This window comes from Leuciscus leuciscus (genome assembly GCF_965113295.1).
Source record: "Leuciscus leuciscus genome assembly, chromosome: 24".
Classification (NCBI taxonomy): domain Eukaryota; kingdom Metazoa; phylum Chordata; class Actinopteri; order Cypriniformes; family Leuciscidae; genus Leuciscus; species Leuciscus leuciscus.
In genome coordinates, this window is record NC_138723.1 from 28,260,177 (window position 1) to 28,279,421 (window position 19,245).

At 38.6% G+C, this 19,245-nt stretch overlaps 2 protein-coding genes and 1 long non-coding RNA gene across 6 annotated transcripts in view; 2 read left to right on the forward strand and 1 right to left on the reverse strand.

Moving 5' to 3' along the window:
- The window catches only part of apc (APC regulator of WNT signaling pathway), a 39,110-nt gene extending 23,356 nt beyond the window's left edge, over nucleotides 1–15,754 (forward strand). For all 4 annotated transcript variants that reach the window (XM_082157917.1, XM_082157916.1, XM_082157918.1 and 1 more), the window contains 13 exons: nucleotides 148–343; nucleotides 1,339–1,447; nucleotides 1,568–1,681; nucleotides 1,801–1,884; nucleotides 4,809–4,904; nucleotides 6,004–6,102; nucleotides 6,209–6,587; nucleotides 7,146–7,241; nucleotides 7,357–7,496; nucleotides 7,586–7,663; nucleotides 7,892–8,008; nucleotides 8,094–8,308; nucleotides 8,401–15,754. In XM_082157917.1, coding sequence (XP_082014043.1) covers nucleotides 148–343; nucleotides 1,339–1,447; nucleotides 1,568–1,681; nucleotides 1,801–1,884; nucleotides 4,809–4,904; nucleotides 6,004–6,102; nucleotides 6,209–6,587; nucleotides 7,146–7,241; nucleotides 7,357–7,496; nucleotides 7,586–7,663; nucleotides 7,892–8,008; nucleotides 8,094–8,308; nucleotides 8,401–14,770 — 8,093 coding nt within the window. In that variant the 3' untranslated portion in view covers nucleotides 14,771–15,754. The remainder of the gene's footprint in view (nucleotides 1–147; nucleotides 344–1,338; nucleotides 1,448–1,567; nucleotides 1,682–1,800; nucleotides 1,885–4,808; nucleotides 4,905–6,003; nucleotides 6,103–6,208; nucleotides 6,588–7,145; nucleotides 7,242–7,356; nucleotides 7,497–7,585; nucleotides 7,664–7,891; nucleotides 8,009–8,093; nucleotides 8,309–8,400) is intronic.
- On the reverse strand, nucleotides 2,218–4,065 carry LOC309489364. Its single transcript, XR_014202397.1, has 2 exons — nucleotides 3,630–4,065; nucleotides 2,218–3,543 (listed from the first exon to the last, which is right to left on the reverse strand). It is a non-coding gene; the product is annotated as an uncharacterized lncRNA (long non-coding RNA).
- A 141-nt stretch (nucleotides 15,755–15,895) lies between the features above and the next one.
- c3ar1 (C3a anaphylatoxin chemotactic receptor) lies at nucleotides 15,896–18,932 on the forward strand. Its single transcript, XM_082158076.1, has 2 exons — nucleotides 15,896–16,630; nucleotides 16,828–18,932. Exon 2 carries the CDS (start codon nucleotides 16,867–16,869, stop codon nucleotides 17,887–17,889), a length of 1,023 nt encoding a protein of 340 aa, XP_082014202.1. The 5' UTR covers nucleotides 15,896–16,630; nucleotides 16,828–16,866; the 3' UTR covers nucleotides 17,890–18,932.
- Nucleotides 18,933–19,245: the final 313 nt, after the last annotated feature.

Genomic DNA, 19,245 nt, shown 5'->3' on the forward strand with positions numbered 1-19,245 from the left:
TGTATAGTGCATTTCCCACACGGCAGTGTTTTATTTCGAGGATGCAGCCTTCGAAATGAAACGCATCTACTGTTAGGTGTGGCTTTTTCTGGAAGATACGGTACGTGTGGCATCTTCATCATCATTATCTCCCATTCTGTCCTGCAGAAATGAGTCTAGACCCCAGCAGTTTCTCAGGCCCAGGCGTGAAGTTGAGGTCCAAGGCCTCTCTGCAGGGCTCCGGTTCGGGCCACTCGGCCGACAGCAGCCCCAGTCCCAGTCCCATGAGCTCCTTCCCCAGGAGAGGGGTGACTGGCGGGGGTCGAGACAGTGCCGGTTACCTGGAGGAGATGGAGAAGGAACGGTGAGCGCTCGCATGAACAGATCATTCTGTGCATTAGATGTTCATTTGACCCGGTTAGATCCTTATTTAAGAATGTTAACTAAAGGTTTCTTCTAAAGCTCTTCTAGGGTTTTGCTACTGGATGAGATTTACATGGTAAACTGTGGTAATGATGGTACATTCCAGATAGCCAGCTTTGATTTCAAGTGAAAAAGTGTTTGAATATCAGTAGTTTATTGATAAAATATTCTGATATATACACTATCGGTCAAACATTTGGGGTCAGTAAGTTTTTATTACAGACAAGTACAAATGCAAAAGGTACAAGACAAATACAAGGCATTGTGGAACAGATCAGAGTATGTAAAACAAAGAACAACAACTAAAATATAAATGTAAAAAATTATTATAATAAAATAATTATAATACTCTTATTCAGCAAGGATGCATTAAATTGATCAAAAGTGACAGTAAAGACATTTATAATATTACAAAGATTTCTATTTCAAATAAATTCTCTATTCATCAAAGAATCCTGAAAAAAGAAAAAAATATCATGGTTTCCACAAAAATATGCACAACTGTTGATGATAATAAGAAATGTTTCTTGAGCATCAAATCCGCATATAAGAATGATTTCTGAAGGATCATGTGACACTGAAGACTGGAAGTAGTAATGGTCACAGGAATAAATTAATATTTTAAGTATATTTAAATAGAAAACAGTAATTGTAATATTATGATAATTAACTAAATTACTGTTTTTACAGTATTTTTGATCAAATAAATGCAGATTTGGTGAGCATAAGAGACTTCTTTCAAAAACATAAAAAAATTCTAAATATTTAAATTAATTGCTTTTGAAAATTGCCAATCAGTTTCTCTAAAGAGGAAATAAGTAGCATTTTGACTTCTGGAACCTCACTGTCATTACATTTTGATCAGACTTGAATTTAGTGAGTCTAAAATTCAAATCAAATGTCATTGTTTTCATGAGTGACTTTTCTTTCTATTAGTTCTTTATTGATGGCAGAACTTGAGAAGGAAGAAAAGGAAAAAGACTGGTATTATGCCCAGTTACAAAACCTGACCAAAAGGATTGACAGTCTGCCACTGACTGAGAATGTATGTAAAAAAGTATAAAAGCTACAATATTCAATACAGTAGATTTAATGCACATCATTACTTATATGATTTTGGACCTTATATGATCTCTGTAGCTTCACACTTCTTCTGCTGTTGTAGTTTTCTCTCCAGACCGATATGACTCGCAGGCAACTGGAATACGAGGCCCGGCAGATTCGAGCCGCCATGGAGGAGCAACTGGGCACGTGTCAGGACATGGAGAAACGGGCACAGGTGGGCTGAACTGCAGAAACTGAAAGACTAACAAATTGTTCATGAAACTAAAACAGGCTTCTAAATTCAGAGTATGAAACCAGCAGTTTGGTGATGAAGTTTCCATCATTTGTCTTCAGGGCCGCGTCGTTCGGATACAGCAGATAGAAAAAGACATGCTGAGGATTCGGACACGTTTACAGGCCCAGTCGGCCGACACAGAGGTACCGGATGATTCTGATGCCTATCATACAGTCGTGCTTAGAAGGAAGAATTGAACGTTACACTTAGGATTTGTAGCAATTAGTACAGCTCAGTGTTATGATCTTTATTTATGTCCACATTGAAGTCTTGTTTAACCTTGTAAAGCCTGACGTATGAAATAATAGTCTGAAAAATCAAATGTTTTAAATGGAAGCTTTACACAAAAAAATGTTTAAGAAAAAATCAAAAAGTGTGTTTTATGTTGAGTATCATAATTGATACATCAGGCCTTTATGGCTCATATAGTTTGATATAGTGAGAATATAGAGCTCATACTCTCATATTAAAATATAGTAATTTTATTATTTATAATCATTTATTTAGTTGGTGCAGATGATATTTATTTGACAGAAAAGTCAAATAAAATTCTGATAGCTTGTAATGTAAATCAATGATATCTTCATAACAGTATAACAGACTACTTGCATAAAATGCATATTAATATCATAGTTTAATGATCTATAACTATCTATATATAACTATCTCTGTAGTTTCAATACAATACAATGATTATTGAGAGATGAAAAAAATAAATGTTCCTCAAAAGCCTAATGGATCATATTTGATACTCACAATTTAACATGATTTTTATACAAAATGATGTCTGGATAATGAAGTAAACCTAAGTTGCCTTCAGTCCAGTAAGTGTTCATCTTGAAATATTACTAACAATAAAAAAGTTAATCTTATGTTTACTTGATAAAAATCAGTAAAGATTTCACAGCAAAAAGACGAGCTGAAGGTGGATGCTTTTACAATTATATTAAAAGGCTTTTATTTGCTAAATAAGTATAAACTATTGATGAGATGACAGAAGGCATGTGGAAGATGAACAGGTTTTAGAGGACTTTGAAATAATACATGATACATTAGGCTTTATAAGGTTAATCATATTTTGATAGAATGGAAAATGTTGGTCAGATTGTGCAATTATTTGTTCCTCTTCACGTTTAATTCATTTTCTTTAGAAAGGCTGTACTTTCCATTTCAGCATGAGTGTTTTTTTGTTTTTTTGTGCACGTTTCAATGTCTTATGTTCTGCTTTTAGAGCTTGTTCTGTAGCGACTGGAAATAGTGCACATAAAATGCTTCTGAGCATAAACACTAAAGCCATGAAAGTTTAATTGGATTTGCATGCTCTACTAATGTATCGTGCTCGGTGTGGCTGAGCGTTAAAAACGGTAGTGTCACCTAGGTTTAGGATGCACAGCTATGTTCACATTTACTTTTATGCATTTGGCAGATGCTTTTATCCAAAGCGTCTTACATTTGCATTCAAGATATGAATTTCATGCTTTCCCTCGGAATCGAACCGATTACCTTGACATTGCTATTGCAGTGCTCATCTGTGCCACAGGATGTCTATGTACAGTACAGGCCAAAAGTTTGGAAACATTACTATTTTTAATGTTTTTGAAAGAAGTTTCTTCTGCTCATCAAGCCTGCATTTATTTGATTAAAAATACAGAAAAAAAAAAGTAATATTGTGATATATTATTACAATTTAAAATAATTGGTTTTCAATTTATTATACTTTTAAATTATCATTTATTTCTGTGATGCAAAGCTGAATTTTCAGGATCATTACTCCAGTCTATCACATGATCCTTTAGAAATCACTCTAATATGATGATTCATTATCAAAGTTGGAAACAGTTCTGCTGCTTAATATTTTTTCATAACCTGTGATACTTTTTTAGGATACTTTGATGAATAAAAAGCAACCAAAAAAAGAAGCAAATGTTTTAAAAATAGAAATCTTTTGTAACAACAATATACACTACTGGTCAGTAATTTTTTTTTTTTTTTTGAAATAAATCAATACTTTTATTCAGCAAGGATGTGTTAAATTGATAAAAAGTGATAGTAAAGAAGATTTATATTATTAGAAAATATTTTTTTATTTTGAATAAATGCCGTTTTTTTTTAACCTTTTATTCATCAAATATATTAAGCAGCAGAACTGTTATTAACACTCATAATAAATCAGAATATTAGAATGATTTCTAAAGGATCATGTGATAGACTGGAGTAATGATCCTGAAAATTCAGCTTTGCATCACAGAAATAAATGATAATTTAAAGTATAATAAATTGAAAACCAATTATTTTAAATTGTAATAATATATCACAATATTTAAAAAAAATCTGTATTTTTGATCAAATTTACATTTAGTCATTTAGCAGACGCCCTTATCCAAAGCGACTTACAAATTAGGACTAAGTTCAGCGAGTCATCATAAAGAGGCAAAAGCAGCAACAACGCAGGAAGTGCTCAAAATACGAAGTTCAGGTATTATTCAGAGTAGCATAAGCCTGATAAGTGATGTTTCAAAGGGAAAGGATTTTTTTTTATTTTTTTTTATTTTTTATAAAATCAAATAAATGCAGGCTTGATGAGCAGAAGAAACTTCCTTCAAAAACATTAAAAATAGTAATGTTTCCAAACCTTTGGCCTGTACTGTATATTATATAGTTAAATAGTGGACAAGTGGAGGTTTTTGTATGCATGCTCACTAACATGCTCCGAGTTTGCACGTGATTTTCCCCTTTAAGTGGATAAATCCTATTGGACACTTCTGCTTTTCCTCCCCCTCTGTTGTTTCAATCCTGTTGGCTGAATGAGGAAGCAATGTAGGTCAGAAAGAGCCGGGTGCTCTTGCAGCTGCTGTCCTGTAGCTCAAGACTACTCCGCCTCGCTCTGTATCTCTATACGCTGATTTATCCCTACTTCACAGAGCTGATTACACAGGTTATCTGTCCCATGTTCCACCTGCCCTGACCAATGTCTTTTCCTTCACTGTTGCACAGTGTGACTTACTCTGTTGGTGTCATTTTCTCCTTTTAACATGCTGATTCCTCATCTTCCTCTTTGAATCATCAGGTCAAGCATGACCCTGTGACTCAAACTGAAGGGGCTCATGCATCAGGAGATGCTGCTGGTGGTGGTGGTGGAGGTGGTAGTGCAGTTTGCTCACAGGTAAGAACTGTATCTATTTGCAGTAGTCTCCCACTAAATTAGACTCATTTTGTTGATGGTCTCATGAACTGAAGTGTTTTCCGGTGGCCCTTTTTTCAGCCAGTGGGTGCCAAGGATTTCAGGACCTTTTTAAAAAGCCCTTTCAGTCTATGCCAAGAGCTTCGGTGTGCTTTGAATAGTAATGATTTGAATGCAGATGCTAATGGTTTTATTGTTCATCATAGAGACCTAGTTAGACTTTGAAATTCGAAGCAGAAACAGGAGGGTTTTTTGTACTTCACACTGTTTCACTTGCATTAAGCTTGTGTGGTATTTTTCGGACAGATGGTGTGAGCTGTATGTCACTGGATTAGGTGCAGGGATCGAGTTTAATACTGGAGCTATACATTGTTTACGAAGCACAGAGAATTGCCTCTATTTTGTGTTTGCAAATTGTATTTTATTTTTATGCATCTTCAGTTTTTAAGATTTTTATCTGTATATACTTATTTATGATGATAAAAAAAATGTTCCAATATAAAACAAATTCAGTGATACAATAAAACACAATGCTTTCCCTTAATTTGACATACAATATTCTGAGCACAAGAGGAAATGATAAAAAAATGCATTAGAGAAAATATGAATTTAAATTTAAACATAATTTCATAATGTAAATATAAATTTATAAATGGTATAAATGGTTTTAATTATAATAAAATAAAACTATTAAATATAATACTAATATATTTATATTTATATTTCAATATAATTTAATTTATATATATATAATATATTTGTTATATATATATAAATATAAATAAATGTATATTTACACTTATAAATGTCAATTTCAATTTATTTAAATATAGATTTTCTTTTAAATATTCACATATTTACTAGTATTTTTGAAATGGTCATGTTCATGATCTCTAAACGGTAATTTGCCGATTATTTACCAGTAAAGACTGTATGTGTGAAAGGAGGTAATGACATTTTGTAGGGTGTGTAATATCTACAGTGGAAAAATAAAAATAAACTTTTTGAAAGGTGTTTGATTGGGTTTTGCTGAACACCTGCAAGTTGTTTGAATCTGCCGTGGATTTATTTTGCCTGACAGGGCTCAAGTTCCCGGGTCGATCATGACACCGCCAGTGAGATGAGCAGTGCCGGAAGTTACTCCGTTCCACGCCGACTGACTAGCCATCTGGGCACTAAGGTTAACTTGTGCTAGACTTAAGAAGTTCTCCATGCTCCATTTTTTTTATTTGACAATTAAAAAACATAATGTCAGCTTGCGGTGAATCAAGTCTGCATATGTTTAGGTGGAAATGGTGTACTCTCTGCTGTCCATGCTGGGGACCCATGATAAAGATGACATGTCTCGCACCCTCCTGGCCATGTCGAGCTCTCAGGACAGCTGCATTGCCATGCGCCAATCCGGGTGCCTGCCGCTGCTCATCCAGCTACTCCATGGCAACGACAAGGACTCTGTATTGCTTGGAAATTCTCGCGGCAGCAAAGAGGCCCGGGCGAGGGCCAGTGCCGCCCTGCATAACATTATCCATTCACAGCCCGATGACAAGCGTGGCCGGCGGGAGATCCGGGTGCTCCACCTGCTGGAGCAGATCCGAGCTTACTGCGAGACCTGCTGGGAGTGGCAGGAAAGCCATGAGCGCGGCGTGGACCAGGACAAGAACCCAAGTGAGACCTAATACATCTGCCATTGATATATGTAAGGTGTCAGGAATAGCACAGAGGGATGGGACATGGCATCCTTGTGGTATCATTTTTAGTTTCAGTAACTGTGTGGATTAATAGAAGTGTTTTCTCATCAGTGGAATAATTAACAATTGCTAACTTGTATTTAATTTTTACCCCCACTTTATATCAATTAACGAATACAGTATTTAATAGTTTTAGTCTTAATTTTAGTTAACAATAACAATTAACATGTATATACTGAAATATATTGCATTGCATTGAATCTGATGCATCTGCATTAGCCATTTGAAAAATAAAAATAAAGTCAACCACTGTAATATGTGCCTATATATGTCCTTAATTATATTGCAGCAGTAAATGCCATGCATTTTGATTTATTCCCATATACTACAAACATTTTATTAATTTATAAATGTGATTCATATGAAATGCTCTGATGGGAAGGAGTTTTATAATGACTCTTCTAAGTGGGTTGACATATAATTAATACATGTGGAGCTGTACATCCTCATTAATGTACTTTTGCCTTCATTGCAGTGCCTTCTCCTGTCGAGCATCAGATTTGCCCAGCGGTTTGTGTTCTCATGAAACTTTCATTTGATGAAGAGCACAGGCACGCGATGAATGAGCTTGGTAGGTTTTCCAAACCTATTGATTTATCCATAAAACTGTGACATCAATTAAAGGCATCCTCCAGTCTTTTCTTGAGTAGACATTGACTAACTATTTCAATATACTGTTTATGCAGGTGGACTTCAGGCGATTGGGGAGCTCCTGCAGGTAGACTGTGAGATTTACGGTCTTACCAATGATCACTACAGTGTTACACTAAGACGATATGCTGGCATGGCTCTAACTAATCTTACTTTTGGAGATGTAGCTAACAAGGTGCGTTATTTCTTTCATTATTGTCTGTATAGAATTCCATGTATGGTTTATTGCTGTATTTAATTTGTACATTCTTGTTTTGTCTACAGGCAACACTTTGCTCAATGAAAGGTTGTATGAGGGCCATGGTAGCTCAACTAAAGTCAGAGAGTGAGGACCTACAGCAGGTATAACTCTTTGGAAATACATATCATATTTTGTATGTGATGCATAGTTACATTATTCCAAAAAAGCCAAAAAAATATCATAGTCATTTCATGATGCATGCTACCTAGAAGAAAAACAAAGAGATTTGTGCTAAGAGTAACATTTTTGTATTTAAGCTTAAAACTATTTTATTTCAGTTGCCAAGGCAATATTTCCAATTTGTATTAAGAGACTCTGTACTGCTTTAGGTAATTGCCAGTGTTTTGAGGAACCTCTCATGGCGAGCTGATGTGAACAGTAAGAAGATTTTGCGAGAAGTCGGCAGTGTTAGGGCCCTGATGGAGTGTGCCTTAGAGGTTCAGAAGGTGAGGTTTCTCTGAAGCTCTTTGATAAATTCTGTAATCAGAATGCAGACGAGCCATTAAACTGTCTTTCGTATCATTTCTACAGGAATCCACATTAAAAAGTGTCCTGAGTGCCCTTTGGAACTTATCTGCACATTGCACTGAAAACAAAGCTGATATCTGTAACGTTCCTGGAGCTTTGGCATTTTTAGTGAGCACTCTAACATACAGAAGCCAAACCAACACCCTTGCCATCATAGAAAGTGGTGGTGGCATCCTGAGAAATGTGTCAAGCCTCATCGCCACAAATGAGGAGCACAGGTAGAGTATGCTATATAAAAGCTGCATATGTTCACAGAAGTTTAATTTGTTTACATGGGAACAAACCATTTTCTCTTTTTTGTTTATTTTAGGCAAATATTAAGGGAAAACAGCTGTCTTCAGACTCTTCTTCAGCACCTTAAATCACACAGTTTGACGATAGTGAGCAATGCCTGTGGAACACTGTGGAACCTCTCTGCTCGGAATGCAAAAGATCAGGAAGCATTATGGGACATGGGTGCAGTTAGCATGCTGAAGAACCTCATTCACTCCAAGCACAAAATGATAGCTATGGGAAGTGCAGCTGCTTTGAGAAACCTTATGGCAAATCGGCCTGCCAAGTATAAGGATGCCAACATAATGTCCCCTGGATCCAGTCTGCCATCCCTGCATGTAAGAAAACAGAAAGCACTAATTGAAGAACTAGATGCACAACAACTATCTGAAACCTTTGATAACATTGACAACTTGAGCCCGAAGGCCTCCCATAGGGCCAAACCAAGACATAAGCATAATGTCTATGGCGATTATGATGGTGTCTGTCGATCAGATGGCTATAACCCCAATGGAGTCGGTGTTCGCTCACCTTATATGAACACCCCTGTGCTCTCAAGCCCATCCTCTCGAGACAACAGAGGAAATGCAGAAAGTGTCCGAGCCGAAAGGGACAGAAGTCTAGATCGAGAGCGAAGGGGATTCCATCCAGATCCTGAGGCTACCAAGAGAATGGTGCAGATTCCCACGACTGCAGCTCAAATTGCAGTGGGTATGGAGGAAGTGCAGAGTATGCACTTAAGTATGGATGATAGAACCGCAGGATCCACACCAGACCCTCATGTAGTCCAAGACGACATGATCCGGCGTCAAACTGCTGTTCATGGTCACCAAAACATGTACAACTACAGCAAAACTGACCCATCAGGCAGGCGGTGCGCACTGCCCAAACTGGAGTCCACAGCTTCTAATGACAGTCTTAATAGTGTTAACAGCACCGATGGCTATGGAAAGAGAGGTCAAATGAAGCCCTCAGTGGATTCCTATTCAGAAGATGATGACGGCAAATGCTGTGTCTACAGAAAATATCCTGCGGACCTTGCCCATAAGATACACAATGCAAATCACATGGAGGATGACAATGGAGATCTTGACACACCTATTAACTACAGTTTGAAATATTCTGATGAGCAGCTAAACTCTGGTCGACAAAGCCCAAGCCAGAATGAAAGGTGGGCAAGGTCTAAGCTCCTTGATGATGAAATGAAACGGCCAGATCAGAAACCATCGAGATCGCAAAGCCCAGGATACCCAATGTACTCTGAAGGCAACAGTGAAGGAGAAGATAAACTAAAAAAGTACCAGCCCAGGTTTGTTCAACAGGACCTGCCTGGATTTAGATCAAGGGGCTCAACTGAACAAATCAACAGTGGGTCAAGTCATGGACTTAACAAAAAAATCTCTCAAACCATCTGCACTGTTGATGATTATGCCGACGACAAACCCACAAACTACAGCGAGCGCTATTCAGAGGAAGAGCAGCTTGATGAGCAAACTCCCAACTACAGCATGAAATACAATGAAAATCATCATGTAGAACAGCCTATTGATTACAGTTTGAAGTACTCTGATGCTTCTTCCAAGAAGGCCATGTTTAGTCATTCAAAGCCATCTTCTACCCAAAGTTCTGTCAAAGACCATTTAAGCCAAGATAATTCCTCCTCTGTGGCATCTTTAAAGCATCAGGGTAGGCAAAAGCAACTCCACCCTTTCTCTGCTCAAAGCAGATCAGGACCTACGAGAGCAGTTCAGAAGAACTCAACATGCAAGGCTCCCACAATAAATCAAGAAACAATACAGACGTATTGTGTGGAGGACACACCCATTTGTTTCTCACGTGGTAGCTCTTTATCGTCATTGTCTTCAGAGGAAGATGAAATGGAGAGCTGCAAGCGTAATGTCAATTCAGCCAACAACTACCCAACTCTACCTATATCAGAAAAAGAATCCACTAGTAACATTGCACCTGACCAACGCACATCTGAGAGCCAATCGGCAGTCCATTATGTACGCATCAAGCCTCCACGAAATCACTTAGGACATGGAGATGGTTCCAGGCATCACAAAACAGTGGAATTTTCATCAGGTGCTAAATCGCCATCCAAAAGTGGTGCCCAGACACCCAAAAGTCCTCCTGAACATTATGTGCAAGAGACTCCGCTTATGTTCAGCAGATGCACATCTGTCAGCTCCCTCGACAGTTTCGAAAGTCATTCCATTGCAAGTTCTGTACAGAGTGAGCCATGCAGTGGGATGGTCAGTGGGATTATCAGTCCGAGTGATCTGCCTGATAGCCCTGGGCAAACAATGCCTCCAAGTCGCAGCAAGACGCCACCACCTCCACCACCACGATCCACATCTGTAAAACAAAAAGTTACTGTGCCACCCCATTCAGAAAAACGTGATTTGGTTCCAAGACATGCGGTTGTAAGTGCTGCTGTACAGAAAGTGCAGGTTTTACCAGATAACGATACTCTTTTACATTTTGCAACCGAAAGCACTCCAGATGGTTTCTCTTGTGCTTCAAGCCTTAGTGCACTAAGTTTAGATGAACCCTTTATTCAGAAAGATGTTGAGCTGAAGATAATGCCCCCAGTTCATGAGGATGACCATAGTAATGAGGCAGAGCTTGAGACAGAAGACATCCAAGAGCCTAAAGTTCAAGAGAAACCACCATCAACATCTGAAGCCGGAAAAGACATCTTGGATGACTCAGATGATGATGATGATATAGAGATTCTAGAGGCTTGTATTAACTCTGCAATGCCAACAAAATCATCAAGAAAACCCAAAAAACAATCGCCCTCAAGCACCTCAAGACTACCACCACCTGTGGCTCGTAAACCAAGTCAGCTCCCTGTTTATAAATTGTTGCCACCACAAAACAGAGGACAACAGCAGAAACATGTAGCTCTAACACACGGCGAGGACATGCCCCGGATATACTGTGTTGAGGGAACACCCATTAACTTTTCCACAGCAACATCTCTCAGTGACCTCACAATTGATTCACCCCCAAATGAGTTGGCTGGTATTGAAAGTTCAGCTCCCCATGCAGAAGCACCTGGTCAAAGACGAGACACTCTGCCAGAGGGGAAAAGTGCAGAAGCTAAAGATACAGGTTTATCACCTCCCATGCAGTCTGCTTTTGCTGAGAATGAAGGGGACGATATTCTTGCGGAGTGTATCAATTCAGCAATGCCCAAAGGCAAAATTCACAAGCCGTTTAGAGTGCAGAAGATGCCTGATCAGGCTCCGCATCCATCTACTGCCACTGGCAATCTAGTTCAGCAGGACCTGGAAAAGAAAAAGCCAACTTCTCCTGTAAAACCTATGCCACAAAGCAATGAGTACAGAGCAAGGATGCTCAAGCGGCCAGAAGTTTCTAATAGCTTGTCAGAAGCAAAATCATATCCAGATAAAAACAAAGAAACCAAAAAGCAGGAGCCCAAAGTAGTCGCAAGAGAGTTTGCCGATAAGCCTGCTAATGCTGAGGAGAGAACACGTCCTGGGTTTGCCTTTGATTCTCCGCATCATTACACACCAATTGAGGGCACACCTTATTGCTTCTCTCGCAATGATTCACTGAGTTCACTTGACTTTGAGGATGACGATCTTGACTTGTCTAAGGAAAAAGCTGAGCTACGAAAAGATAAAGAGCAAAGAAAATTCCCGCCTTTGAAGTGCAGTGTAGAACAGCCAGTAAACACCAACAGAGTATCAGCATTTCAGACGGCTCCAACAAAACCCATTCAAAAACCAGTAAGTTTTCAACAAGCACCCAAAGAAAATACAGTTGCAGTGTGCGACGAGAAGCAAAAGTTTTCCATTGAAGACACTCCTGTATGTTTTTCAAGAAACTCATCACTTAGCTCACTAAGCGACATTGACCAAGAAAACAACAACAAAGATTGTTCACACAAAGATGATGCAACTCAGATGGAAGTACCTAGGCCACAAGCCTCTGGTTATGCGCCAAAGGCCTTTCACGTGGAGGACACCCCTGTGTGCTTCTCTAGAAATAGTTCCCTTAGCTCTCTCAGTATCGATTCTGAAGATGACCTTCTCCAAGAATGCATCAGCTCTGCAATGCCAAAGAAAAAGAAACAGCCACCAAGAAGTAAGGCAGAGGAACAAGGGGGTAAGGAAGAAAAGAGCTTATTGGTAGATGGTATTTTAGCAGAAGAACCGGATCTTATATTAGATCTCACAGACACGCATAGCCCTATTTCAGAGCAAGCCTTATCACCAGACTCTGAATCATTTGATTGGAAAGCCATTCAAGAGGGCGCCAATTCTATAGTTAGCAGTCTACATCAGGCTGCAGCGAGTCTCTCCAGACAAGGTTCTTCTGATTCAGACTCTATTCTCTCTCTCAAGTCGGGCATCTCCATTGGATCACCTTTCCACCTTCCTTTAAATCAAGATGACAATAAGCCTGCTACAAATAAAGGGCCAAGAATACTAAAACCTGGTGAAAAAACCACTTTAGAGGTCAAAAAGAAAGAGGAAGAATCTGTTAAGAGTCTGAAAGGAGGAAAGAAAGTGTATAAAAGTTTAATCACAGGAAAGCCTAGACCCAGCCTAGAAAGCATGTCCTCTCAGCACAGACAAGCTCAAGCTCCTGTGATCTCCAGAGGGAGGACAATGATTCATGTTCCTGGTGTGAGGAGCAGCTCTCCTAGCACCAGTCCAGTACCCAAAAAAACTCCTCCGCGTGGCCAAATGTCAAAACCACCATCCCAAGCATCTGGTCCTGGAAACTCCCCAAGAACCATTAAAGTCGCAGGAAATTCTGAGCCTAGTCCTGCCAGGGACTCACCATCTTCTCAAGGAGGGTCAAGTAAAGCTTCATCTCGATCTGGGTCTAGGGATTCTACACCTTCTAGACCAGTTCAGCAATCTCTAACAAGGCCCATGCAGTCTCCCGGTCGTGCCTCAGTTTCACCTGGTAGGAATGGTTTGGGCCCATCTAACAAATTATCTCAACTGCCTCGCACTGCTTCCCCCAGTGCTGCTTCAACAAAATCTTCGGGATCCGGACGCATGGCTTACACTTCTCCAGGGAGGCAACTGGGCCTGCAAACACCAGCAAAGCAGAGTGGTTTGCAGAGAAGTACCAGTGGAATTCCTAGAAGTGAATCTGCCTCAAAATGTCTAAACCAGTGTGGATCCACAGGCCCTTCAAAGAAGGCAGAGTTGTCCAGAATGTCATCCACAAAGTCAAGTGGGAGTGAGTCTGACCGGTCCGAGAAGCCTGGACTTGTTCGGCAGTCAACATTTATCAAAGAAGCCCCTAGTCCAACTCTAAAAAGGAAATTAGAGGAGTCTGCATCTTTCGAGTCCTTGTCTCCTTCGTCTCCAAGCCAGTCACAGACTCCGGTATCTAGTCCATCCTTACCAGATATGTCTCTTAGTCTACCTTACCAGGGAAGTGGTTGGAGAAAGTCCCCTCAGGATCAGAACTCTGCAGAGAATGGTGATAGCAAGTCACTCCGAAGGCATGACATCTCCCGATCTCATTCAGAAAGCCCTTCCAGGCTCCCAATCAACAGGACGGGGACATGGAAAAGGGAGCACAGCAAACATTCATCTTCTCTCCCTAGAGTAGGCACTTGGAAAAGAACTGGCAGCAGCTCTTCCATTCTCTCTGCTTCGTCCGAGTCCAGTGAAAAGGGGAGAAGCGAGGATGAGCGGCAACCTGCTAATCCACCTCAAAAATCAGGTAAAGAGGGGGGCCTGGAACGCAAAGGAACATGGAGGAAAATGAAAGAGAGTGAAACCTCATATGCACCTTCTATGACATTAGACTTACCAGATTCAACTGATGATGCTGCTCATTCAATGGGTGCTGCTATGTCCAAGACAGAAGATGTCTGGGTGAGAATTGAAGACTGCCCCATAAACAATCCAAGGTCTAGTAAATCACCCACAGCAAACACACCTCCTGTTATTGACAGCCAATCAAGCAAAGGGCTTCCTTGTGACAGGGACTTAAGTGAATCACACTCAAAACAGCCACTAGCAAGTGAGAATGCATCTGTGGCCCACCTGGGTTCAGAAACAAATCTGAATTTACTCAGGAGTAGCGAGTCTCTTGATAAAAAAGTCACTGACATCAAGCCCGCACCAAGTAATCCAAACATTGGCACAGAGGTCCATGAATTCCCAGTTGCTGAACGCACACCATTTAGCTCAACTAACTCTAGCAAACACAGCTCCCCTAGTGGTGCCGTGGCTGCTAGAGTAAGTCCTTTTAATTACACACCAAGCCCTAGAAAGAGTAGTGCTGACAGCACAACTCCTAGACCATCTCAGATCCCAACACCTATTACAAGCAATGCAAAAAAAAGAGACACTAAAGGAGACACGACTGAAAGTGGGTCTTACATTGTCACCTCTGTGTAAGTTTGGAGTTACTCATAGACCTTTATGATGACAGCCAGAACAAACTTATTATAGACTTGTTTATAATTTGCATTGTGATCTTTTTTGTGGAGACAAAATGCCACTTTCTTAGAACTTCTTGTTATTGCACCCTGTGTTAGGCAACCTATTCTGCTGGTTGATTGCTGTTTAAGCTAAAGTTGGTTTCAAATCCATAGAAACAGCAGTAGGGGAGACACCTGAGAGTAAAAATGTTTGACAATTTGTACTGTACAGATTTGATTATGTATATATTTAATTTAACCGCACATCAGGATCCTGTATTTAGCTTGAATTGACAAGAATTACAGCTAATTGTGGAATATTTGGGATGCTCTTAAGCTTCTGGTGGAATTCAATACTATTGCATTTGATTTTTTTTTTTTTTTAACAAACTGTTAACCTGTATTAATTCAAATGTTAAACTCATTCTCACTGTTGCATATTGTATGTTACATAATGGATTTTCTCCTTGCATGAACCGATTCAGTGGTATAGTATTTCCTATAAAGATTAAACATTTCTGTGGACATATGACCTGTACTGATAGCTGTAGTGTAACATTTTACACTTTTGTGTGTGCGCTTTTGACAGCAAGAAATAACTCTCAAAACTGTTGAATGATGATGTTGACGGTTGACATAGATTATATGAAAAAAACATAGTTCCATTGCTCTGCTGTTTGTGTATAGTTGTTGCCAGATGAGGTGGGTGTATTTTCAATGAAAGACTGAAAATTAAATTATTTCTGGAGGTTTTGGTGTTGGTACCTTTTTAAAAGCTCATTTGCGTTCCCTTTTATTTAGTAATTAAGCACATAATTAGGTTCAACTGTTTTGCCAAAACCACGGTGTAAATAATCACATTTTATTTTAGTTTTTTTATTTGTATTTTTCTCATGCAATAAAGTGGGCAGATCAATGTTTACAAAATATTTCCAATAAAAATATTAAATTACACAATAAACTGTATCATTTTTGTGACTATGTCTTGATTGTTTATTCCAGACTTTTAATGAGTTTAAGGATCTGTTAATCTGAAAAAAAAAAAATTTAAATTTTTTTTAATCCACAGAGACTACTTTTTAAAGTGTATTTGTTCCCAGTTTAAATAAGTAATCTCAATTAATTGTGTTTTATTACTTTTTTGGGTGCTTTGTTATGTTTTATAAGGAAAAAGAGAGAAAAAAAGAAAGAAAAGTATCTAAATTTTGTCAGAATTTAAAACTCATGGGTCATTTAATGTAAGCCAACTCATCCAATTTGGTAAAGCAAACAAATATCTAAATACCTTCCTGATTCACATGTAGTCAGCTCTCAGGAATGCATTACTCACTAACAGTCATGCTGATTGTAATCAGCCATTATTTTGTAAATGGATTCAACATTATGATGCTATTGCCATATAGTACGAGTTTAATTATATAGTGTACTAGTTAAGAAACTGTTGTTTATTTGGGGGATATCTGGTGGTTACAGCCTTTTCTACATATAGCGGCAAATAATGTCCGGTCAAGATGCATCTTTTGCAGTTTAACAAGTTTGTCTCTATCCACAGCTGTACTCTACTTCTCTAATCGTGGTTTTGTTTTACCACTCTTTAAACGAGGAAACCAAAATTGTGAAACGTTGTATTAGATTGTGTTTGTGCCGCAAGATCAACATTCTAGAAAGAATAATGAAAATCATATTGTGTGTTAAATAAGGAATGTATTCATGCCATTAGCACGAGTTCTTCTGTAGTCCTTTAATCAAACGACTTCCCTCCGTTTCCTGTGGTTCCGCCTTAAAGTGGCGGTGAAAGGGGTAAAGAATCACTAGCGAGTACAGAGCAGCTGGTGAGGTGAGTACACTTTTGTAAGGCTATATAATATCTGATGTGCATAACATATCAACTTTATTGTTTAATAAAACTGAATATTGTTGCCTGAGTCAAATTGCTTGGTACTTTCTTCATTTGTAAGTCATTTTTTGGATAAAAGCATCTGCTAAATGAATAAATGGACTAAATGTTTGACTGATAATATGTGATATTTACAGGATAACCGGAGCACTTTGGACGGCATCAACTCAAGCAAAATGAACCAAACGTCTGCTGACGAATATTACATCACATATGAAAGTGAATATGATAATAATGAAAGCGAGACACACCTAATGTCTCCAGAGGTGAGAAATTCAATGAGTGCGATTTCTCTGGTCGTCTACAGCCTGACGTTTCTCCTCGGCGTTCCCGGGAACATCTTTGTTGTGTACATTGCTGGAATGAAGATGAAGAGGACCGTTAATACGATATGGTTTCTCAATCTAGCCACTGCCGACCTCCTGTGCTGCCTTTCCATACCGTTCAGTATGGCGGAGATCCTTCTGGACCATCACTGGCCGTATGGATCCATCATGTGCAAGATTCTCCCCTCTGTTATAGTCATCAACATGTTTGCCAGTGTTTTCACCTTGAACTTGATTAGTCTAGATAGGTTCACCCAGGTGATCACACCGGTTTGGGCTCAAAATCATCGCAACTTGTTTCTTGCACGGCTGTCCTGTGTAGTGGCCTGGGTTCTGGCTTTGGTGCTCAGCTTGCCCTTTATGATATCAAGACAAACTTTCACTGATGTGGATTTTAACATCACACTTTGCACATTTCATGCTGATGAAGAAGGTGACACTACAGCATCTGGAATGTTGAGCATCATCAGATTTGTGTTTGGCTTTTTGATACCGCTCATATGCATCACTTCATGCTATGGACTCATCGCACGCAAGTTAGGCCGGAGTCAATTTCAGTCTGGCCGAGCGTTTCGCATCATGTTGGCTGTTATCGTGGCGTTTTTTCTGTGCTGGCTGCCGTATCACACGGTGGACTTGATAATCATGTACGGAGGGGAATCAAGTGCCTTGGTGGCTTTGGCAGTGGATCCACTGGCCATCTCTTTGGCGTACATCAACAGCTGCCTGAACCCCATTCTCTATGTTTTCATGGGGCAGGATTTTAAGAAGAAAGTTAAACTTTCTCTAAGACGTGTTTTTGAAAGGGCTTTCTCTGAGGAGGGAACGCAAATATCACGATCCACCCAGTCACAACAAATGCACTCAGTGTAGGGAAGATATCAACTTTTATCTGTTAGATATTAGAGTTTTATCCGTTTCTATGCCAAATCTTATGCACTTTCAAACAAGACTCTTTCCACTTGCATTGATGTTTTGGATCTAATGCAGTTATTCTCAGAATCATTTTCTTGACCGAATACTCTTATGAAATATCTTGACAAAAATATTTTTCCTTTGTTGTTTCTCTTTTTAAAATGAAACTTGAAGATATGCAAAACATCACAAGAAGCTTATTCTAGCACTTCTCAGTAGGAAGTGTCAACTTTTTTTCTTTTCGAGAAGTTATGAAACTGTTATTTAGTGCATCTAAAACATCTGCAATGAAACGGATGTGAAAGAGAAGGAATATTATTTTGTGTTACAATGAGTTTTTGAAATTCTTAGCAATGCTCAGTTTTTGCTGCACTGTTTTTATCTTTATTTATATGAATTAACAGGGTTTTTAGCTTGCAATCTGCAATCCTGATGCTGTTATTAGACACATGCTGAATGTTTTGAGGAAATCAATGGTGTTTCTACTGCATGTTAACTGATACAGCTGCACACTTGTCTTGATTAAACATTTACATGAATATTCTGTCATAAATAATGTACATAACATAATAATAATAATGCTATACATTGATGTAACATCGGTCGAGATTACTTTTTATCACATTGTGTTCAATCATTTTATAGTTTTGCTACTATATGCCACATCACATATTTGCATTATCATCTCTTAAAGATATCAGTATACAGTGTGTTTTAAGATAGAATTACTGTTTTATGATCATTAAACATTCAAACTGATTTTTAATTTGAACAAAAAGATTATGTGTTATATTTGGGCTGTATGGAATACTTTTTGATTGGTCAATGGTGTCATTCTTTGGCCAAATATTTAGCTAATGAGGCTAAACTGTAGGCTATCGTTGTTTCAGTCAAATGATTTCCTAGTCTTTCAGTTTCATGTCTCTCTATTCACTCTACTCTCTTTTCTTCCCACATAGCCTAATAAAACCATTTAAACCCAAATCAATATTTCAAGTCATTAAATTTATTTGCTATCTATAAATAGCTTTGTATTGGGGTCCTGATCATCCTTTTGGAATTTACTTTGTGGAAATGACAGATGCCTGATGTATAGTTTCCTCTACAATACACACCAGAAATTGATGCTTTCACTTCAAATAACATAGTTAATTTTGAGAGTGAATGATAAATAGAATGAAGATTAAATATTTAATCACTTATATTACTTATATATTGCTTTTTTTCTTTCTAATTCACCATCGTAAATCAATTTTTATTTATTTATTTATTTTATTATTAAATGCCAATCACATTACAAATAATAAACATAAC